The sequence below is a fragment of the Hypanus sabinus genome, chromosome 4, assembly GCF_030144855.1.
Source record: "Hypanus sabinus isolate sHypSab1 chromosome 4, sHypSab1.hap1, whole genome shotgun sequence".
Taxonomy (NCBI): domain Eukaryota; kingdom Metazoa; phylum Chordata; class Chondrichthyes; order Myliobatiformes; family Dasyatidae; genus Hypanus; species Hypanus sabinus.
The window spans coordinates 28,537,794-28,562,816 of NC_082709.1; the positions used below are offsets into that span (position 1 = coordinate 28,537,794).

Sequence of the window (25,023 nt, forward strand, 5' to 3'; positions counted from 1 at the left end):
ACGGCAGGGCCAGCCGCCGCTGATGGCTAGGGCAGCTGGCCATCGGGATAGCCTCCTGTATGTGTGGGACAAGCGGTCGGAACACCGTTTTTTGGTCGATACCGGTGCCGAGATCAGCGTCTTACCTCCGACGAGTTACAACACCCGCAACTGGGCACCGGGTCCCCCCCCGAGGGCCGTGAACGGCAGCAGAGTAAGGACCTACGGCACCCGTACGGTGCAGCTACAGTTCGGCTCCAGCCGGTTCACGTGGGACTTCACACTGGCCGCCATAGCCCAACCACTTCTGGGTGCGGATTTTTTGTGGGCTCACAGCCTACTGGTAGACCTGCCCAGGAAGAGACTGGTCCACGCCGAGACCTTTCAGATGTTCTCCCTGGGTGCAGCCCAGTTGCCAGCCCCTCACCTCAACTCCATCACGCTGTACGACAACGACTTCACCAGGGTCCTGGCGGATTTCCCATTGGTTCTGGCACCGCAGTTCACGGCAGCCATGCCCAGATGCGGCGTACAGCACCACATCCCGACCCAGGGACAACCCCTCCACGCCTGTGCTCCAAGGCTTCTCCCGGACAAGCTCTGACTGGCGAAGGAGGAGTTCAAGAGGATGGAGGAATTGGGGATCATACGGAGGTCCAACAGCCCATGGGCCTCCCCCCTGCACATGGTGCCCAAAGTGACAGGGGGCTGGAGACCATGCAGCGACTACCGCAGGCTGAACGAGGCTACAACAACGGACCGCTACCCTGTACCGCACATTCAAGATTTTGCAGCAAACCTGCACGGCGCACGGATCTTCTTCAAGGTAGACCTCGTCTGGGGATACAATCAAATCCCGATGCATTTGGACGACGTCCCCAAAACGGCACTCATCACCCCGTTCAGCCTTTTTGACTTCCTCCGCATGCCGTTCGGCCTGAAGAATGCTGCACAGATGTTCCAGCGGTTAATGGACGTGGTGGGACGCGACCTGGACTTCGCTTTCATCTATTTGGACGACATCCTCAAGGCAAGCAGCAGTCGTCAGGAGCATCTGTCCCACCTCCGTCAACTCTGCGCCCGACTGAGTGAATACGGTCTAACAATCAACCCGGCCAAATGCCAGTTCGGGCTCGACACCATTGACTTCCTGGGCCACAGGATTACTAAAGACGGGGCAACCCCTCTGCCTGCTAAGGTAGATGCAGTCCGCCATTTTCCCCAACCCACCACAATCAAAGGCCTTCAGGAATTCGTGGGTATGGTAAATTTCTACCACCACTTTCTCCCTTCAGCTGCCCGAATCATGCGCCCCCTGTTCGCCCTGATGTCGGGTCCAGGCAAGGATGTTACCTGGGATAAGGAATCCGCCGCCACTTTCATTCAAACGAAGGAAGCCTTGGCAAACGCCGCGATGCTAGTGCACCCCAGAATGGACGTCCCTACCGCTCTCATGGTGGACGCATCTAACACGGCAGTCGGTGGGGTACTGGAGCAACTCATTGCGGGTCGCTGGCAACCCCTGGTGTTTTTCAGCAAACACCTGTGACCGCCCGAGCTCAAATACAGTGCTTTCAACCAGGAACTGTTGGCGCTCTACCTAGCAATCCGGCATTTCAGGTACTTCTTGGAAGGTAGGCCCTTCACCGCATTCACAGACAAGCCGCTTACCTTTACATTCACGAAGGAGTCCGACCACTGGTCGTCCCGCCAGCAGCGCCATCTGTCCTACATCTCTGAATACACGACGGATGTCCGGCATGTCTCGGGTAAGGACAATGTCGTGGCAGACCCGCTCTCTCGCCCTAACATTCATGCCCTTTCCCAAGGGGTAGACTTTGAGGCGCTGGCAGAGGCGCAGCAGGCAGACGAGGAGATCCCTAGTTACAGAACCGCAGTCTCCGGTTTGCAGCTCCAGGACCTCCCCGTAGGCCCAGATGAGAGGACCCTACTCTGTGACGTCACCACCGGCCAACCCCGTCCCGTTGTCCCAGCAAACTGGTGGCGCCGTGTTTTCGACTCCATTCATAACTTAGCGCACCCCTCCATCAGGACAACCGTCCGGATGGTCTCCAGCAGGTTCGTTTGGCACGGTCTCCGCAAGCAGGTCAGTGAATGAGCCAAAACGTGCATGCACTGCCAGATGGCCAAGGTGCAGCGGCACACCAAAGCTCTGCCGCAGCAGTTCCACCCCACCCACCGGCGTTTCGACCACATTCATGTGGATATCGTGGGTCCCCTGCCAGTGTCACGCGGAGCGCGGCACCTCCTCACTATCGTGGACCGGTTCACCAGATGGCCAGAGGCAATCCCGCTCACCAACACCACCTCCGAATCTTGCGCCCGGGCACTGATCACCAGCTGGGTGTCCCGCTTTGGTGTACCAGCCCACATTACCTCCGACAGGGGCGCCCAGTTCACCTCCAGCCTGTGGTCAGCTATGGCCAGCCTTTTGGGGACACAGCTGCACCACACAACTGCCTACCACCCACAGTTGAATGGCCTGGTAGAGCGTTTCCACCGTCACCTAAAGTCGGCTCTCATGGCCCGCCTGCGAGGAGCTAACTGGGTGGACGAGCTTCCCTGGGTCCTACTCGGCATCCGCATGGCGCCCAAAGACGATCTGCACACCTCGTTGGCCAAGTTGGTGTACGGCGCACCCCTGGTCATTCCTGGGGAGTTCATACCAGCCCCAAGGGGGCACGACGAAGAACCCGCAGCAGTCTTGGGCAGACTACGCGAGAGGCTCGGCAACCTGGCCCCCATACCCACTTCGCAGCATGGGCAGAACCCGATCTGCGTACCCAAAGACCTGCAGAACTGTAAGTTTGTGTTTGTACGGAGGGGTGGGCATCGGCCACCGCTGCAACGGCCCTACAAGGGGCCGTTTACGGTGCTCAGGAACAACGAGTCCATGTTTGTGCTGGACGTTGGGGGGAAGAGAGGAGGTTTTCACGGTGGACCGACTCAAACCGGCCCATGTGGATGTGGCGCAACCGGTCGAGTTCCCGGCACCGTGGCGCAGGGGCCAACCTCCCAAACAGGGTCCAGCCCAGACTGTGGACACTGTGGGGTGTATCGCCAGTTCTGGGGGGGGGGGGGGGGGGGGGGGAGGGTTATGTGGCGACCCACTTCCTAGCGCACTCAAACTGCCTCACAAATAGCCAGCGCGCCGGCATAAAGGCCAGTCCCAAAAGGGCGCCAGGTCTGCTTCACCAACAAAGGGAAAAGCTCGCGCGGGACTGTGAATACGTGCCTCCTACAGCATCAGCAGCCGGGGAGGGCGGGATCAGGGAGGCTTTAAAGCAAAGCCGCGAAGTTCGAATAAAATCTTCTTTAACTGCAGTTTACCAACTTCATGTCGTTATTTCAGCGCTGCGTGTAGTACACTGCTACAACACCATTTTTTCTGCTTATTAGGGAGTGAGAGAGCTTGTGTTATGTCGAATCACCAGCTAAATGAGTAGTTTTTGGGGTACTGCAAGTCTGTGCCTTGCTGCATGCTTGAGTGCTCGGTGGAGAGCACTGATGCTTTTTTGCTGGTGGGTGTGGGGAGATGGCTGCTGCCCTGCTGCTGCTTGTGCGTTTGAGGGAGGGGGCTTTGGGGCTTGAAAATTTTCAAGGATGTTTGCAAAGAAAAAGAATTTCAGGATGTATTTTGTATACATTTCCCTGATATTAAATGTACCTATTAAAAAGGAAGATTAGAGAGTATAAAATTAATTTTAGTATTACTTACTATTTTTTTCTTTTGTATTTTTAAATCTTCTAGAGCTTCACCTGTAGTGAAATGTTAAGAGTTAATCACAGAATTCATGGCTAATTTTCTACTAAAACTTTTATTTTAAAGCACTGCATATACTGAGATGCAAAAAATCTACTTACTGTTCTTTTCAGTTCTTCTACAAAATGACCAAATCAAAAATTTTCTTATTAACCAGACCCTATCAAAAGAAAGTTGTGTGAGATACGCATACAAATAGGATGTAAAGATCAGGCATAAAAAAACAAAATTCAAATGAAAGGATTCTATAACTCACTGGGATACAATTATTCAAATGGGCAGAATATTCTGGAACAGAATACATTAGATACAAGTCCAAGTTCAAAGTTCAATGTAAATTTATTAGCAAGTACATATATGCTACCATACACTACCTGGAGATTCATTTTCTTGCAAGCATTTACAGGAAAACAATACATTTTACAAAAACTACATAAGCAGACAAAGACTGACAAACACCAATGTGCAAAAGACAAACAGTCCTTGAAAATTAGTCTATAAATTGTAAAATCAGTACAGAGCAGTGGTAAATGAAGTCATCCACACCACTTCAGGAGCCTGATGGTTGTAGGATAATAAGTGTTCCTAAACCTGGTGGTGTGGGACCCAAAGCCACTGTACCTCCTGCCTGGATGGTGGGTATTATTGACTGCTGCTTTCTGATGGCAGCACTGCATGTAAATGTATTCAATGTTGGGAAATGTTGTTGCCAATCCATACTAACTTGGGTCTGCTAGTTAGTGAGGAAACTCCCATTTACAGAGAGAGATACTGAGGCCCAGGTCTTAGAGCTTATTGGTTAATTTCCAGGGGTCGAAAATGTCAACAATAGGCTAACATCAATAAAAAGCTTTCTGACATATGCATGCTCATTGTCCAGTTGTTCCAGAGCTGAGTGAAGAGCCAATGACCTTTTGTGACGGTAGTCAAATTTAAGGAGATCGCGAACACTCTTCAGGAAAGAGTTGATAAAAGACTTGAAAATATAGGACCAGAAATAGGCCATTTGGACTGCCGAGTCTGCTCTGCCATTTCATTATGCCCTATTCAACCTTCCTCTCAGCCTCAATCTCCTGCCTTTTCCCCATATCCCTTCATGCCCTGACCAATCAAGAATCTATCAATCTCAGCCTCAAAGATACATAAAGACTTGGCCTCCACTGCTGCCTGTGGCAAAGAATTCCAGATACACCACTCTTTGGCTTAAGAAGTTCATCCATGTCTAAAAAAAATGCCCATCTATTCTGAGACTGTGTCCTCTGGTCTCAGACTCTCCCACCATAGGAAACAGCCTTTCACCATTTAATAGGTCACCCCTCATTATTCTGAATTCTGGGGAATACAGGCCCAGAGGCATCAAACACTCTTCATTTGACAAGCCATTTAATCTTGGAATCATTTTTGTAAACCTCCTTGGAGCCCTCTGCAGTTTCAGTGCATCCTTTCCAAGATAAAGGGCCCAAAACTGCTCACAATAAGACCTCACCAGTGCTTCATAAAATCTCTACATTTCATTCTTGATTTTATATTCTAGTCCACTTGAAATGAATGCTTACACTGTATTTACTTTCCTCACCATAGACTCAACCTGCAAATTAACCTTTAGGAAATCTTGCACAAGGACTCCCAAGTCCCTCTGTACCTCCGTGTTTTGTATTTCTTTCCTTATAGATAATGGTCAACCCTTTCATTTCTTCAACCAAAATGTATGACCATAAAGATCCTGACACTGTATTCCACCTGCTACATGTTTGCCCATTCTCCTGTCTCTTCTGTAGCCTTTCTACTTCGTCAAAACTACCTGCCCCTCCACCTATCTTCATATCATCAACAAAATTTGCAACAAAACTATCACTTGCATTATCCACATCACTGATATATAACATAAAAGGAATCAGTCCCAACACAGACCCCTGTGGAACACCATTAAGTCACTGGCAGCCAACCAGAAAAGGCTCCCTTTATTCCCATCTGCTGCCTCCTGCCAATCAGCCACTGCTTTATCCATGCTAGAATTTTTCTTGTAATACCATGGGCTCATCGCTCATTCAGCAGCCTCATGTGTGGCATCTTGTCAAAGGCCTGCTGAAAATCTATGTACACATCAACAGATTCTCCTTTGTTATGTTTTTTTTGGCTTGTTATTTTTTCAATGAATTCCAACAGATTTGTCAGGCAAAATTTTCCCTTGAGGAAACCATGCTGACTACAGCCTATTTTAGTGTGTGCCCTCAAGTACCCTGAGATCCTTAATAATTAACTCCAACATCTTTCCAACCAGAGGTCAGACTAACTGGACTATAGTTTCCTTTCTTCTGCCTCTTTCCCTTCTTGAAGAGTGGAGTGGCATTTGCAATTTCCCAGTCTTACAAAGCCATTCTAGAATCTAGTGATTCTTTAAAGATCATTACTTCTGCCTCTACAATCTCTTCAGCCACCACTTGCAGAATCCTGGGATGTACGCCATTTGATCCAGGTGACTTAACTACCTTCAACCTTTCAGTTTCTCATGAACCCATTCTCTAGGAATGTAACTTCATGCACTTCATGATCATTGACACCTGGAACTTCCACCATACTGTCAGAGTCTTCCACAGTGTGTGGGAGGGGGTGCTTTAGGGTTCTAACATTTAACTGTCATTCATTCTTTGGGGCACTCCTCTTTTCATGAATGTCTGCAAATGAAATGCATTTCAGGATGTATATTGTATACATTTCTCTGACATTAAATGTACCTATTGAAGTGAAGACTAGTGCAAAATACATATTCAGCCTGTCTTGTCAATTCCCTGTCCTCCATTACTATTTCTCCAGCATCATTTTCCATCACTCCAATATCCACTCTCACCTCTCTTTTACACTATGTATCTGAAGAAACTTTTGGTTTCCTCTTTAATATTATTCTAGCTTTCTATCATATTCCATCTTTATACCTTTTTATTGACTTCTTTTAAGTTGCTTTCTGTTGTTCTCCCCCTCCCACCCCCAAAAGGCTTCCCAATCCTCTAACTTCCCATTAATTTTTGTTCTTTTATATGCCCTGTCTTTGGCTTCTAGGTTGACTTTGACTTCTCTTGAATGCCACGGTTGTATCATCTTGTCTTTAGAATACATATTCCTCTTTGGGATGTATATATCATGTGCCTTCTGAATTGCTTCCATAAATTGCAGCCATTGCTGCTCCACTGTCATCCTTACCAGTGTTCATTTCCAAGCAGTTCTGGCTGACTCCCCTCTCATGCCTCTGTAACTCCCTTTACTCACTGTAACACTGATACATTTAACTTCAGCTTCTCCTCAAATTTCATGGTGAATTTGATCATATTATGATCACTTGCCCCCAAAGGTTCTTTTACCTTAAGTTTGCTAATCAATTCTAATTCAATGCACAATACTCAATCCAGAATAGCTGATGCTCTTGTGGGCTCAACCACAAGCTGTTTTAAAAAGCCATCTCGTAGGCATTCTAGAAATTCCTCTTGGAATCCAACACAAAACTGATTTTCCTGCATATTGAGATCTCCCATGACTTGTAATATTGCCTTTGGCATGCATTTTCTATCCCCGTTGTAATTTGTAGATGCCATCCTTACTACTGTTTGGGGGTCTGTATACAACTCCGATCAGGGTCTTTTTACCCTTGCAGCTCCTTAGCTCTATCCACAATGATTCAACACCTTCCAACCATATATCACCTCTTTCTAATGATTTGATTTCATTTTGTTTTAATCAACAGAGCAATGCCACCCCTCTGTCTTCCTGTCTGTCCTTTTGGTACAATGTGTGTCCTTGGACTTTAAGCTCCCAGCTATAATCTTCTTTCTAACATGATTCAGTGATGTCTACAATATCATCCATGCCAATCTGTGCTGCAAATTCATCTAACTTATTCCATACACTGTGTTAATACCTTCAACCCTGTATTCACCCTTTTCAATTCTGTCTACCTTTTACATTGCAACTCTTCCTGATGACTGAAATTTTGCCCAATCAACAACCTCTCCTCACTACACATTGCCTGTTTGTAAACCAGTTACCTCACCTTCAGCAGTATCATCTGCCTTTCCTACGATACTCTAGCATTGAACTACGCACAGCTCAGGACACCAGTCACGCTATGCTCAACCTTTTGATTCCCAACTTTGTCTGAGGTCTTACGAACATCTGCCTCCACAACCTCTCTACTAACTGTTCTGGCATTCTGGTTCCCATCCCTTGCAACTCTAGTTTAAACCCCACCAAACAGCATCAACAAACCTTCCCGCTAGGATATTCATCCTCCTCCAGTTCAGGTGCAAACTACAGAAATCCCACCCTGCAAAAACTCATTAAAACTCATTTCAGGGAGGTAGCATCAGCACTCCCCCCCTCCACCCCGTCGACCTCCAAGGGTGTATATATACAGGACATTTGATTATGAAAGAACACAACAATTTATTTGATCACACTTTGAAACTATTACACACATATTTGCAAATATTATATATAAAGCAAATAGCTTTATAGCTTTTCTATTGCTTTGGCAAGCTTTCCTTGTACTGTGATGTGGCTTGCTTGGCAGATTTGAGCATTTTGCTGGAAGTCTCAACCTCACAGCAGTGTGTGTCAATGAATTTGTTAATTTTGCTACTTTAAATAATGTTAGCTATACTAATGAATGAATGACACCTGTTAAATTCACCTCAACATGTCTTTTACAGTCATTTAACCCACCATGGGCAACAGAAAAGTCACTGTTGCAAACAGTGTAGCAAGCAACACTGTCATTATTTTTGACACCTGTTAGGGGACACTAAACTGAACTGATGGAAAATGAAAGAGAGAGAGAGAGAGGTTGACTGTAAAGCCCACCCACAGAGAAAACTGATAGGTCTACTTAGCACAAAGAGACACCAATCAGGATGCTCCCTCACTCCCTCTCAAAATAAATACATCAATTTCCGGGATATTGTATATAATTTGCAGGCGTCAAGGAGCTACTATCAATATGCGGGAGACTCCCGAAACTTCCGGGAGAGGTGGGATGTCTGAAACTGTCCCTTCTACACAAGTCCCACATTCCCTGGAAGAGAGCCCAATGATCCAAAAATCTTATGCCCTCCCTTGTATACCAACTCTTTGGTCACATATTAAACTGTATGATCTTCCCAGTTCTGGCCTCGCTAGTACGTGGCACCAGTAGCAATCCTGAGATCACAACCCTGGAGGCCCTGCCCTTTAACTTAGCACCTAACTCCCTGGAACTCCCTGTGCAGAACCTCATCATTTGTCCTACTCATGTCACTGGTACCTAAATGGACAATGACTTTTAGCTGTTCGTCCTTCTATGATGTGTTTCATAAGCAACCTCTTGGAGCACTTCATCACAGTGGATTGGAAATTAGGCATTGAGACAGGTTTACTACTTTGTTTTGGACAGCAGTTGATTGAGGCCTGCTTTAGCCAGCTGGGTACCCCAAAATGCCAAAGCAGAGGATGAAGTGTCTGTAACCACTTTAGCCAGTTCATTAGCACAGGCCTTCAGTTATGGTTACTACATTTGCTGATGACACCAAGGTATGAAAAGGATACAAGGAGGCCAACAAAGGTTGTTAAACAAGTTAAGAGGATAAACTTGAAATAAAAGGAGTAAAAGGTGAGAAAAATGTAAAATTGCTCAATTTGGCAGAAAGAAACAAAAATATCAAAATGGTGAGAGTTTACAGAGCTGTGGGATATAGAGAGATCTAGGCGGCATGAAGGATTATTTTCATCAGGTTTATAAATAATTAGTAACTGTTGCATAAGGAAGTGAGGAAGAAATGGGAATGTCTGCAGCATAGTACATTAACACAATACTCCAAAGATGGTGTGATTAATGTTCCCAGTTAAAAACCCTTAACGAATTAGAAGCAGCTCAAAGAAGGGGCCATCCTGTTTAAGAACGAAAAATTAATTTTTTTTCCTCTCCAAATGTCGTAAGACTTTAGGGTACTATTTTTCAAAGGGTGATAGAATTAGAGTCTGAAGTATTTTTAAGGTAGTTAGACTCTTGAAAGGCAAAGAGTTGAAAATTAATGTAGATGGGCATGAATTGGACATTGAAATTACAATACCAACTATAGTAATGTCTGAGGGTGGAAGATTTAGTAAATGTCATAATTACCCAATCATTTATATTTATCCAAAACAAAAGTTTTTCCAAACAAATAAGGCTCGTTTAAAAACTGAAGGTGCAATCCACGTATTACTCTGAGTACCATACCTCAGTGTTCGACACACACACGGAAATAGCTCAAAATTTTTAAATCAGAAAAGGTAGATATGGCAAGTTAGTATTTCTACCTAGGTCATCTTCAACCCAAGTAACTTCATTCAAAACAGAAAATGGAACTATTCAGAGGTCAAGAAATGCATCATTAATGTGATATTTACTCATACAAACTATAGTTTGATTCACAGCTACCAATTAATGGTGAGAAGTATCTCTTCATACTCCAATCAAACTTAACTAGTGGCTAGCAGTATCGGTAGGAAATCTATATAACCTCAGATTGAATAATAAAGAAGAAATAATGGTAAATTGTCACAGCTTGAAGGCTAATGAAGAGTTGTAAGAGAATTTTGGTTACCATCCAGTACATTGACTATTCTTGTATATAATCAACCTAAACAACTCAATTGCTAAACAGCTACGATAGTTGTTTTTCAAAAGAATGTTGCAAATCAAATGAAAACCAGGCCTTTCTGCAACCCAGGGCGATTTAAGGAAAATGTTAAATTCACTTAGATTATAAAATAGAAGCCTGCTACTAAAAAGGGTCTATTAATTTAATTGAACTAGTCTGTACAATCAAAACTAAATCACAGGTGCTTGAATTTTTTTTTGGAAGCGATATTGAAGATAATGAGTAGTCAACTATTTTATCAAAGATGCTTGAATTTTGATCTATTTATAACATATGAGAATAAATGAGGAAGTCAAAACTGCATTAATCATCACTGATTACTATTAAAGAGGTGATGCTGAGGTACCATCCTGAACCACTCTGTATGATGAAGACATACCAGTAAGTGTTATTCCAGGAGTTTGCCCAGTCACAATGAAAAACATTATTCAAATCATAATGGTCTGATTTAGATGAAAACTCGGCACTGGTTGTGCTACAACGTATTTGCCATCTTTACTTTTTCTACTTGCAAAAGTTCACTAATTTGGAAATGGCCAATTTTTTTTTTGAAAAGCTACCGCATTTGTAAATAATGGGCAATGCAATGTATCCCTAATAATGGAGAGAATGAATAGTGGTAGATGGGGCACTAATAATATTGCCTGAAATGCTATCATACTAAGCATTATCAAAATGAAATTTCAGACAGAGTGTTTCACTACATAGGTGCCTTCTATTTTGCAGATAAGAGGGCTCTGGAGAGTAAGAAAATTAGTCACTTCCTACATAATAGAGACAAGACCTGCATTTGTAACATAATATTGGTGTAGCCGATTGTTAAATTCATTGATGGAGATCACCAGGATGATGAGAATTAAAAATACTAAAGAGGTGATTGAGATTATCATTGCTTGACGTGTGCATTAAGTTTTGCTTCACACATCAAGTCAGGGCCTGAAATATTCAGTTCCTGCATCAGTCCTTGTAGAACTAAAGTTAGAACCAAGTATCAATCAACAGAAAACTGACAGAAGAAAGTTTATGATGAGGCAACAGAAGAGTGGGCCCAAACCAACTCATACAGCAATGTGGCCATTATGATTCCCCTTCAGCAGTAATCTTTCCTCCCCTCCCCCATCAGAAAATCAGCTAATTGAAAAATTCACCAATTCCCACAATTTAGTTTTATTAGTCCTCCTTGGCAGCTCACCCAGTAAACCCTGCCTTGAAAGGCAGTAATACTTTGCTTTTTCTTATCCCTATTTGTATAAAGGTGATTATGACATCTGGAGCCAAATTCCTCTGACAAAACACAAACTAATTTGGCAAACCATGTTCAGAAAAACCAGTTAGTTCAAAATTAATTGAATTACATAAACATTTGCAAATGTGTACAACATGTAAATACAAGAGATGAAAAGCAATGATACAGGAACCACGATAAACTTTTTAGTAAATTATATTAGCTGTAATAAAGAATCTTGGCAGGTAGCCATCTTAAATGATTATTACTGGGCAACAAAAATTTAAGACAGAACAGCAAGAATCTAATGATTTTACCTAGATGCAAATAGTAACATTACAATTTACTTAAACCTGATATATTCATTAACTATCCTTTCATTCATGCAATGAGCTCTTCAATTATCAGGTCTTTATTTAAGAGTTTGAGTATTAGTATAATACAACATTTCTAACTATTGTTACGCCTGTGCCCAACTCTGAGGGGCCGAAGGGTCCAAAGTAGCCCCCTCCTTTTTGAGAATCGCAAGATCGCTATTAATTCAGGTCAGGAGACCCAGGAAATGAGAGAGAGACGTTTGGAATGTCCTGGACCTCAGCGATACAAAGCCACGGAAAACGGCCATTGTCTCTTAGAGACGGAATTGTGTATTGAGTACTGTACTTTATGGAAGCCCTCAGGGAATGATCAGAGGGGGTTGGTTGAGGGATTGCATCATCCCGACCTGATTGACATCTGAGTCCCTGTGAGTCAGGATAAAAGAGGGTCAGGGGAACAGCCCCTTTAGACGCACCAGAAGAAACGCTAGAAATCCTGTAACAGCGTAATAGCGAAAGCCGGTGGAAAGCCCACGTGCGTCCTTTTCCATTTGCCTCGGAATTGGTGGGCCTTACCACGGAAGAACGGCTTTAGCTAAAACAAAGGAAAAATCAGCCCCAGCGACTCTCGAAGGATTGACATCATAAAAGGAATGGGCAAGTTTTAAACTCTTGACTCCAACCAAAAGGCTGCAACCTGCATGAACTTGAGTGACTTTTATATTTCCATTGGACAATACATTATCCCCAGACAACGATAGAGCTATTTCTTAGTGATTATTATTATACCTGCGCTTTTAGACTTAGTAGTGACGACGTATATTATCTGTATGTTTGCATTGATATTCTTTTTGTGTATTTTTATCAATAAATACTGTTAAAAATAGTACCATCAGACTTCAACGGACCTCTCTATCTTTGCTGGTAAGTGACCCAGTTACGGGGTACATAACAGTATATATCATTTTAAGTTGCACCAATAAAAAAAGATACAATCGAGATGCCTACCTTCAAATTATTTGAACTGACAATAGTAATTACTTACAATAAAGGAAATAAAAATCCTGGAAGTGCCAAGGTTAGTCGTGCGGTCCATTCTTCCGGAAAACACCACAAGTACACAAATATAAAGGCTATGATATACAGAGTGGATGAATAGAGTACCAGTCTTCCAACCCAGATCTTTTGAAGTCTTTGATTCTTTTCCCTGAATTCTTCCAATGTATTTATATCCTACAAATATAAATAAGTTAATTCAGTTTATTGAATTCAGCATAATATGTACCAAAATATTTGTTCCACATGACTGGATCAAAGTGAACATACAAAGAGGAACTAATTGACATTTTGGTTGATGCCAAGTACTATTACATTTGAGCAGTTCCACCACTCCCTGTCAAATGTATTCAAATTTTCCTTAAAGATTAGTGATTTTCCTAATGCACACCTAAAAATTCTCTTACAACATATGATATTCTAATTTTTCAAAAATTATTTTAATCAGATCAAAACTTGCAAGAAGGAAAATAGGAAATTCAGAGAGGTGGGGGGAGGGTGCAGGTTGAAAAGAAACATGGAGTGCACTTTAAAAATAAAAATTATAGAGCATCAGTCTAAGACACCAGAGGCCATCAGCTGTGGAGCAAGTAAAATTAAGCAAGCCCAAGGGTACAAATTCAAAGGATCAGAGATATATAGGTAGCTTGCAAAGCTGGAAGTAATCATGAGACTTTGAGATAAAAACATGAACATGGAGTGGGTCAACACAAAAGATGAAGAATTTAAAACTGATGAGCTGTCCAAACATAGATTGGCATGCACAGGCATGATTGTTAAATGAGCCTTGTTGTAAGCCCCAGTCCAAGCTGCAAAGGTTTGAATAAACACAATTTTATACAGGGTAGAAGATGTGCATTTGGCCAGATGAGCTTTCTGATAGGCTATTCTCAACGTAAAGGTATGGATGATGGCTCCAGCAGAACACGAGTTGCCAATAATTGACTGTGACATGAGTGGAAGTAGTCTGTTTTCATGAAGCAAACTTGCAAGTAAAACAATCCACAAAACAACAACACAAGCAGTCCAACTTAGCTTTATATGATTTACTGGAAAGGGAATGAAGGCCAGGGAGTTATATTTCTGACAAGGACCAAAGACAACAACTTCAGTCTTCCTATAGTTAGTTTTAATAAATATCTACTTACTCAACACTAGCAGATAATCAACATGACAAATGTGAGACATTAAACTAAGTGATCCAGAGTGACAGCAGTGAGATAGAGGTGGGGTCAGTGTACATGTGAAACCTGAAGCAGCTCTGGAAGGTGCTGCTGAAGGTTAGCATGCTTTTAAGCAAATAGAAACCAAAAGTAAATACTTGAGAGAGTTCAAAGTAGTAGTACATAATAGAAGTGGTGACTTCCACTTCCAGTGGTGCCACTGCTGGCTTCCACATTTTAGGTGCTCCCATCCTGTTTCAGTTTAATGTGTTTTCTGTCAAAAAAAGATATTTTACTTGTGAAATGCTCTTGAATATAGGAGACACAAAAATACAACTGCGGATGCTATGGATCAAAGAATATGTACACAATGCTGGAAAAACTCAGGTCAGGCAGCATCTGTGAGAAAAGAGTAGCCAACGTTTTGGGCCGAGACCCTTCATCAGGAATGGGGGGGGGGGGGGAAGAGAGGGCCGAAGCCCAGTAATAGAGATGGGGAGGGGAGAAGATAAGCATGAAAGGACTGTAGAGATAAAGAAGCAGAAAGTTGAAAGGGGAGAGAGGCAGAGAGGGACCTGGGATAGTGGGAGGGGGAGGGAATTACCGGAAATTGGAGAATTCAATGTTCGACCACCAGGCTGGAGGCTACCCAGACGATAGATGAGGTGTTGCTCCTCCAACCTGAGTTTGGCCTCATCATGGCAGTAGAGGAGGCCATGTATGGACATATCTAGATGGGAATGAGAGGCAGAGTTGAAGTGGGTGGCAACCGGGAGATCCTGTCTATTGTGACGGATGGAGCGTAGGTGCTTGACGAAGCGGTCCCCCAATCTGTGTTGAGTCTCACCGATGTAGAGGAGGCCGCACTGGGAGCACTGGATGCAACAGACGACTCCAACAGACTCGCAGGTGAAGTGTTGCCTCACCTGGAAGGACTGTCTGGGGCCCGGAATAGTGGTGTTGGGACAGGTGTAGCATTTGCACTTGCAGGGATAAGTGCCAGGTGTGAGTTCTGTGGGGAGGGACGTGTGGACCAGGTAGTTATGAAGGGAATGATCCCTGCGAAAAGCTGAGAGGGGTAGGGAGGGAAATATGTGATTTAGTGCCTTCAGATTTATTTCCTGTGTTTATCTGTGATACAGAGCATTTACCACTAAAGCTATTTTTTAGTTTTTTTATACATTTTCTACATCGCTACAGATAAAAAAAACCCAGATCAAAATGAAGAACATTAACACAGTGCAAAAATAAACATACAATAATAATACACAAAAAGATAATTGAGACAGCACCCAAATTGAAGACATGTAAAATTAGTATCCTCCCCAAGCCCCGCAACAAAAAAAGAACTCCAGACCGACCACAACACAGTATAGAGAATATAAATCAGGACATTCAAACCCCCAAAACTGTAAATACACTTAGCAACAGAAGATATTAATGCCTACTACCAAAAAAAAGGAGCTGAAAGCAAGGGACCAAAAAAAAAACCTCAGTTAAGAGGAAGGTTATGAAAGTACTCAATAAAAGGCCCCCAGACCTTATGGAACTTTATATCCGAATTAAGAACTGAATAATGAATTTTTTCAAGGTCTAAGCAGGACATAATATCATTAAGCCATTGAGCATGCGTGGGCGGGGTAACATCTCATCATCTAAGGAGGATTAAATGTCCAGCCAGGAGAGAAGCAAAAGATAATATTCGACACTTAGTTGAACTCAGAAATAAATCTGTCTCACCCAAAAAACCGAACAAAGCAATTATAGGGTTAGGTTCTAGGTGGTGATTCAGAATATATGATAACGTTATGAAGACATCTTTCCAAAATTTCTCCAAGCTAGGACAAAACCAGTACATATGAATGAGAAAGGCCTCGCCCCTTCTGCATTTATCACAAAGAGGACTAATATTAGGGTAAAATCGAGATAGTTTAGATTTAGACATATGGGCTCTATGAACAATCTTAAACTGTAAAAGGCAATGGCGAGCACAAAGAGAGGTTGAATTAACCAATTTGAGAATCGAGTCCCAAGTCTCATCAGATAAGGAGATATTTAAATCATGCTCCAAAGCCATTCTAATTTTATCCACGGGCACGTCGTAAGGATGCTAATTTATCACGAATAAATGATATTAAACTTTTACCTAGTGGATTAATAGAAAGAAATAAACCCATAACATTTTTCTCAGGCATTTCAGGGAAGTTAGGAATTAAAGGATTAATAAAGTGTCTAATTTGGAGATATCTAAAAAAATGAGCATTGGGCAGATTGAACTTAGCAGAGAGCTGTTGAAAAGATGCAAAGCGATTATCAATAAAAAGATCTTCAAAATGTCTAATGCCCTTCCTATACCAATCATGGAATGCTGAATCATACGTAGTAGGTTAAAAAAAGGTGATTATGTAAGATAGGGCTAGAAAAGGAAAAACCATGGAAACCATAAAATTTCCTAAACTGAGCCCATATACGCAAAGTGAGTCTAACAAGAGGATTAACAATTAATCTGGACAAACTACTAGCGAGTACAGAGCCAAGAAGTGCAGAAATAGATAAATCTTTAGTGGAATTCAACTCCATTGCCAATTAGGGCACTCGGGTTGGCCATGGAAAAAAGACCAAAAGGTAGCACAACGTATATTGGCTGCCCAATAATATAAACTAAAGTTAGGTAAAGTCATGCCACCCTCTTTTTTAGATTTTTGGAGATAAATTTTATTAATTCTAGAGCGCTTATTCTTCCACAGATATGACAAAATAATAGAGTCTAAGGAATCAAAAAAAGATTTAAGAATAAAAATTGGGATTGATTGAAATAAATATAAAAGTTTAGGGAGAACATACATTTTAACAACATTAATATGACCTACCAAAGCCATAGATAGAGGTGACCATTGTAACAGACTCTGTTTTATAGTATATCTAAAGCTTCTTCTGACTGGAAAATGTGCATCTTCAGGCGGGATAGAGGTAGATGAATAGGAGCTCTGGTACGCTGAAGATGCAGAGGCTTCTACAGAGCTGTCCCGGCAATCTGACTTTCAAATGTCTGCTCTCTTACAAATAACATGGATGAGCTAGTGCTACTTATCAGGACTAACAAGGATTATGTCCGTATTTCTGCCTTTTGTTTTGTTGAGTGTGGCTTAACTTGGACATTGCAACTTTGTTCAAATGCCAGAACAAACAGCTATTTGGAGTAGATCATAATAGTCCATTATGTGGCAAGTCACATGGTGGTGGCTTTTGCATGTTTATGAATCACAGATGGTGGAGGGACATGTCCACCATTCTTTGTTTCCTCTGCTGAGGCTCTTTTCATTCACTGTAAGCCATTCCATCTACCCAGGGAATTTCACTCTTAATTCTATATGATATTTACGTTACCCCTGGCGCAAATGCTCAATCTGCAATGGTTATTGGCTAATAACATTTAATGACTTGGAAAATAAATTTCCCAATACTGTCATTTTCATTTTGGGGGATTTTAAGCATTGTGACATGAAACATGGTCTGCACAAATACCACCAGATGATTAGCTGCCCCACACGAAGACAGAACTTTGGACCACTTCTATACCAACATTAAAGGAGAATTCTACGTATTCCACAGGCACCCCTTGGCAATTCTGACCATGCCACAATCAAGCTTGTACCCAGCTATAAGCAAAAAGTGGAACAGTCCAAACCATCCAGGACCATCAAATGGCGATGGACTCCTGAGGCTGTTGGAAGGCTCAGTGACTGCTTAGACCATTGGAAGGCCATGCAAGGTTGGTGTGAGGATGTGTCTTTCTAAAATGATCTTTCTCAGGTACAACAACAAAAAGCTGTGGTTCACCAAGGAGTTGAGGACACTCAGATCTGCAAAAGGCCTTTCTTCATCTTCTTCCCCACCATCTCACCCCATACTTTGTCAATCAAGAAGACATTTGCCGACTATTTGGAAAACAGAACATTAGGAAAGCTGCAGGTCCTGATGGTGTCTCACATGGTACTCTAAAGCACTGTATGAATCAGCTAGTTCCCATCTTAACTGCGATAATTTGCACCTCCCTACCATTATGCAGGATTCCAGACTACTTAAAAGTTGCTACAATTGTTCCAGTTCCCAAGAAAGGCAAGATCACTCACTTAATGATTATAAGCCAGTTGCTCTGTCTTCAGTAGTTACAAAAACCTTTGAATGGCTGATGTTGGCCTACCTTAAGTCTATTATCGATCCTCTTCCACTACAGTTTGTTTATAGAGCAAATCGCTCAGTTGAGGATGCAGTTAACTTGCGCCTTCATTACATTCTTTAACATTTGTTCTGGAGTTGCTCAATAGCAAGCTAACCCAGCTAGCTGTACCCTACAGTATCTGTCAGTGGATTACGAATTTCCAAATAGGAAGGAAGCATTATGTAAGGCTAGGCTCCTACTTGTCCAATTCAATCTCTATAACCTCAGGCTCTTCCAGGGTTGTGTTCTTTCACCCCTCCTGTTGTCACTTTATACAAATGACTGTACTTCCAGTCAATTCCACTAAAATGCTAAAGTTTGCGGATGACGTGGCTGTAGCTGGTCTCATCTCTAATAATAATGTGACCTGCTATTAAACAGAGGTAAACCATCTTACAGCATGGTGTGCTTGTAACAAATTGGAGCTTAATGCAATCAAGCTGGTGGAAATGAGGACTGACAACCCGTACCTGCCCACTATTGGAAATTAGTGGTCAGGTTGAGTCAATCAAATTCCTGGGGACTACCATTACGCTGAAGTGGGACAAACATGTTACACTCATCACTAGGAAAGCCCAGCCAGCTTAGGAAACTTAACATGTTAGTGTGTATCCTGAGGAATTTTACTCAGTCATTATTGAGACTGTTGTGATCTCCTCTCTCACTGTTTGGTTTCCCGCCACTTCCTCCAGGCTGCAATGAGTAGTGGAGAAGATCACTGGCTGTCAGCTACCAACATTAAAAGAGCTGATCATCACCAGAGTGAAGAAAAGAGCTGAAAAAAAAATTACTACTCATTCCACCCACCCTAGCAGTCACCTATTCACCAAACTGCCATCAGGGAGACTGGACAAGTCCATCACCATCATGACTACACATCATCTCCAAAGCTTCTTTCCTGTAGCTCCCAACTTCTAAACAAAACTCACTCAAGTGTAAAACTCTAACTGTCCCTGCACAACATCCATTAAATGTTCTGTCCTGCTCTCTTTATTCTGTTGATTATTGAGTGTTCATGTGTTCACATTTATTTAAACTTGATTATTGATATTTGCGCATGTAACCATTCTATTTGTTGATTGCTCATGGCCATTTGCACTACTGCCTTGTAAGTTGTTAGTTGCTGTTATGTTAAATGTTATGTTTTGTCCTGTGTTTTATGCTTGCCACCAAATCACAATCACATACTAGTAATAAGGTGATTCTGAATGAGAAACCAATTCAGGCAATTCCTACACTATGCTTTGTTAAATAAAAATAGGACAGGGGAAAGTTGCAGCAATCACGCCTCTGGCATGGAGTCTTGACCCTGGTTCAGAAGGGAAAGGGAGGAGGGAAGTGGAGAAGAGTGGTGATGATAGGGAGTTCAACAGGTAGGGGGACAGAAGATTCTCTGGACATGAAAGACCCAAATGGTATGTTGCCTCACAGGCAAAAGGGTTAAGGATGTCTCAGATTGAGTCCCTATTGATACCAACAACATTACTAGGCAAAGGGATGAGATCCTGTAGAACAAAAAGAGAGAGCTTGGTGGGAAGCTAAAAAAAAACCAGGACCTCAAAGGTAGTAATCTCTGGATTTCTGCCTGTGCCATATGTCAGTGAGGACAAGAGGAGGATGGTAGGGCAGATGAATGTGTAACTGAAGAATTGATGTAGGGAGCAGGGTTTCAGATTTGTGAATCATTGGAATGTCTTCTGGAGAAGATATGACCTGTAAAAAGGAGCAGGTTATATCTAAACTCAAGGGGGATAAAGGTCCTTGCTTAGAGGAACTTTGTTAGAGTTGCTGGGAAGGGTTTAAAACTAGACTGGCTGGAGATGAGATAAGTCAGAGGATGAAGCAGTTGGTGTAAAGGCTAATGCAGCATGTAGAGAGACTGTGAAGGATAAGCAGTAAACAGAGCATTAATACAGTCAGTTGGATGGGTTCAAATGTGTCTAATGCAAAAAGTATTAAGAACAAGGGTGATGAACTTAACAGCTTGGAACTATAATGTTGCGATCTGGTTATGGGCAGGAACGACTACTGGATGTTTCAGGGTTTAGATGTCTCAAAAGGGACAAAGAAGGGTAGGAAAAGATTGTGGGAGGAGTGGCAATGCTAATCAGGGATGATATAGCTGCAGAAAGAGAGCATATCATGGATGTATTGTCTACCGAGTCATTGTGAGTGGATGGGGTCAGAAATAGGAAGGGAATAAACACTATTTAGGAGTATTCTACAAACATCACAATAGCAAGAGACATTAAGGAGCACATTGGTAGGCAGATTTTGGATTAAGGAAAATTTCAAGGTATTCTACAGATAAGTGAGGAACAGGATGCTGACTAGAGTAAGAGTAGAATCAAGGAGGGATAAAAAAGGAAACGTGCCTGGAGTCAGACATAGAGGAGGTCCTTAATGAATACTTTGCTTCAGTATTCACCAGTAAGAGGGACCTTAACAAATGTGAAACAAGTGTAGAACAGGCTAATATTCTGGAACATGTCAAGGTTAAGAAGATCTACCGGAAATTGTAGAAAACTTTATTACGAGTCCCTGGGGCCAGGTAGGATATATCTCAGATCAGTACAGAAAGTGAGGGAAGAGATTATTACACTTTTGATAATGATCTTTATGTCCTCACAGGAGTGTTACCAAAAGATTGGAGAATGTCATATGTTATTCCTTTGTTCAAGAAAGGTAATGGGGATAATCCTGAGAATTACAGGGACTCTTACATCAGTAGTGGGCAAATTATTGGACAGAGTTCTTAAATACAGGATTTATAAGCATTTAGAGAAGCATAGCCTGACTAGGGACAGTAGCCTGACTGACTTCAAGGAAGTGACATACCAAATTGATAATGGTAGAGCAGTGGGATGTAGTGTCTATGGACTTTAGTAAGGCATTTAACAAGGTTACCCTTAGTAGGCTCATTTAAAAACTCAGGAGGCATAGGATCCAGAGAAACTTAGCTATGTGGATTTATAATTGGCTTGCCCATAAAAGTGGAGAGCTCTGTTTAGACCGCACTTGAAACATTATGTTCATTTCTGGTCACCTCATTATAAGAAGGATGTGGAGGCTTTAGAGAATGTGCAGAGGAGATTTACCAAGATGTTGATTCGATTACAGAACATGTCTTATGAGGAAAGATTGAGCAAGCTAGGGTTCATCTCTTAGGGAGCAAAGGAAGATGAAGAAGTGACTTGATAGAGGTGTACATGGTGATAGGAGGCAAAGACAGAGTGGTCAGACAGCACCTTTTTGCGAGAGTATCAAAGGCTCATACGAGAGGTCATTAATTTTAAGGTGATTAGAGAAAAGTATGGGGAGATGCAAGAGATAGTTTTTCTTAAAACAGATAAGAGTTGCAAGTGCATGGAATGCACTAACAGGGTGAGAAATAAAGGCAGATACATTAGGAACATTTAAGAGACTTAGATGGGCTCATGGATGAAAGAACTATGAAGGAGTATATGACAGGGAAAGGTTAGATTGATCTTAGAGTAGATTAAAAGGCTGGCACATGTTCTAATAAATGTAAGTGCACTTAACTAGACAGAACAGACAATGAAGACAAGCATGATAAAAAGGATGAAAATTTTAAAAAAAAGATACCACAGTTGTGAATGCACCATTTTTAAATTAGGGGGAACAGAAGCACTATTACAATCTAAAATGGAGATGCATCAGAAGTTAATCAACTCTAAAATGAAATTTGTATAAAGGAACTATTTTCTGTTCCAATGCATTTCAAATTCAGTGAATTGTTCTGCATTCCTTCAATACACATTGCCCTCTCATCAGCAAAAGAGACATTACAAATAGTTTTTAGAAAACTGTAAATTCATTGTTGCAATTGCATTCTGCTGAGTCTGTTCTTCCTGGTTTCATCACTTTCAGCCTTTCATATTATAGTAACATGCAATCCACACATGTTTATTTTCATAACGCTCTTACACTCATCTTTATTCACTCCTCCTCTTCCTCATCCCATATCAAAATTCTCAACTGCTTTCATCAATTATTAGCAAAGTTGCAAGGACATAAATCAGCAGTTCAAAAACTTGGGAGTACAGAAGCTAGGTGGTGACCAGTTGCACTTGAAGGTGAGAATGCAGAAAGAAACATTGGAGAAAAAAGGGTTTGCCTCAGATACCTGAACCTTCATGAAAATTTAAAAAACAAGAAGGAAGAATACAATTAAAGACAGCTGTATAATCTCAATTATAGTGGTAATCAAGGTCAGAAGCTTCCTGCACTTGTGTGGAAGCAAGAGCCTGGTTCCTGATAGTGAAGAAAAGAAAATTTATTTTTCCCAATCTGAGAACACCCAAGATTAGTGAGCAGCTTTGCCAGATTGGACAGAGACTTGATATGGACCGGCCAAATCTGATGATGAATGACTAAAGTATTGTGTATTGTTCAAACTGTTGTCTACACTCAAAGGACTTAAAATCCCTCCTCTGTTTTTGCCCTTCCTCTTCACTTCTCTATTTTGGAAAAAAAGACTCAAGGCTGCAATTTGAAACCACAAAAGACCATCTCCAACATTCCTTGCTTTTGACAGTTCTTGAAAATGTCACCACCCAAATCCATTATTGCTACCTATGCAGTCACATTCCTGCCCAAACCACCACACTAAAAAGAACTCACAGTTAAGAAAAAATTACCTTCTCTAAGCATGTTGTACATCTATGGTTCATTGTTCTTGATCTCTCACTGACCTTTGATAATTAATCATACTATTATCCTCCTTTGTCTAGCTGAATGGAGTCATCTTTGCCTGGCTCCATCTTTTACTACCAGCCTTTTTCAAAAACTTTCCTTCAATTATTCGCTTTCCACTTACTGTCAACTTGAATCCCAAAAGAGATATTAATCCTTATTATCATTCACAAATGAACTCCCTGAAAATATTGCATCAAGGTTTTAATCATAGAGCTGGAAGAGAATATCTAATTTCAGCAGCATCTGTTAACCCTTTAACTAATTCTATTCCAATTATTTTCCAACTTACATTTCTGGTGAGCTTTAACAGTGTATTGAGTTCTTGTCAAAAATGTTTTCTTTCCTAGCCACAATCTATATTGTTTTCAAAGCTGTGGTTTTATATCCTGAGCTGAACAGCCACTCCAAAGAAGTCCACGCCACTGCCTCGCCATGTCAGCATACTTACTGATGTAAACTTCACCCATGCTTTGGCTCTATGGGTAGCAAATTAATTCTTCCTGGCCAACTCTCATTTTCCATTCTCCATGAACCCAAGCTCATGTACTTGTTTGCACTCCAAATAACACCAAATTCTGCTTAACCATTATTCTTCTCTCTAGGAATAAACTCATGTCAAAATGGTTGTTGTGATGCATCTGGCGTGGTAGTGTTTGTCACTCTCACTTTCAGCTTCCACTGCTGGCTTATGAAAAGCTGAGTTGAATGTGTAAGTCTCTCCTTGCTAGTATGTAGCCTCTCCAACAGCAAGCCTCGTGTAATGCCTCCTTGCAGCAACACATGAAAACAGAACTTTTGAATTCAGGCTTAATTACAGACGATGGGGAGGAGGTCTGGCCCCTGCATGCGTAGCACCAAGCTGGACAAGCCCTGGTGCTCATGAACCAGATTCCCAGCTATGGGTAAATAGCTGCACTGCCTTGTGTGCAGCCTTGGGAGAGATGAAAGGGAGTAAACCCAGACTGCAAATACAGAGGGGAACCCCCAAGACAACTGCACATCATTGAACATCCTTCCGGCAGCTCCTGCAGCCAAGCTGATGCCAAACATATTGCTTCATAAGCTTTCCTTTGGACCACACTGGTGAAGCCAAAGGGGATCTTGACGGCTGAAAGTCTCAGGATGTCCAAACCTTCCTCTAATGCTTGTGATAATGATCATTACCCATTGTGCTTCTGGACAGATGGGTGCCAACCAGGAATATACTGTTCCCCTTTCACCAAGGTTTTCACTGTAAAGTTTCTATCCTCGCTTTCAATTTGCCCCTTCTTACTTCTCACCAGCAATCAAAAACCAGCTTGATTCACCAGACATGACCAAATATCCTATAATCACCAAACCAACAATACTATTTTCTGTCATCCCCACTTGGTACCAATCACAAACTCATAAACACATAAACAAGACATTTAATTCAACTGATTACGACAATATACCTTTTTAAAAATCCTAACAATTCTGACATATGGGCTTTCCTTTTATCCTCCCTGAGCAACTGCATTTCAGGTGTAGCTACATTCAGAGTTCTTCATAATTACTTGGGGTTTTCTCCCAGAATCTGTGTATGCTCCACCTCAGATTATAAATAGATGAGGCTGAAGCTATTTTTATACCTGTTAAATTGCATTCTCTGCTATTATAATAAACATCAGCTGTCGCTGCAACCTCACTTCACTGGCACTAACAAAGCAATTGCAAATTCAGGCAGCAAACTAAATCACAAAGCTTCAAGCTTCTTTTCAGCATTCTGTTTGCAGTCTGACTATATGTTTTGGTTTAAATTGGGCTCGAGCACTAATGTCTCATTAATTGATAAGATGGGTCTAAACAATAGGATACTGTACAGTAATAAAACTTGAAAGCTTATTCTCATTTGCACATACTCAAAAT

At 41.9% G+C, this 25,023-nt stretch overlaps 1 protein-coding gene across 2 annotated transcripts in view; it reads right to left on the reverse strand.

The window, feature by feature from the left end:
* Positions 1-25,023, reverse strand: part of LOC132392609 (endoplasmic reticulum junction formation protein lunapark-B-like) — a 104,477-nt gene that overhangs the window by 40,227 nt on the left and 39,227 nt on the right. For both annotated transcript variants that reach the window (XM_059966735.1, XM_059966736.1), the window contains 3 exons: positions 13,019-13,206; positions 3,865-3,923; positions 3,719-3,759 (listed from right to left, as the gene is read on the reverse strand). In XM_059966735.1, coding sequence (XP_059822718.1) covers positions 3,719-3,759; positions 3,865-3,923; positions 13,019-13,206 — 288 coding nt within the window. The remainder of the gene's footprint in view (positions 1-3,718; positions 3,760-3,864; positions 3,924-13,018; positions 13,207-25,023) is intronic.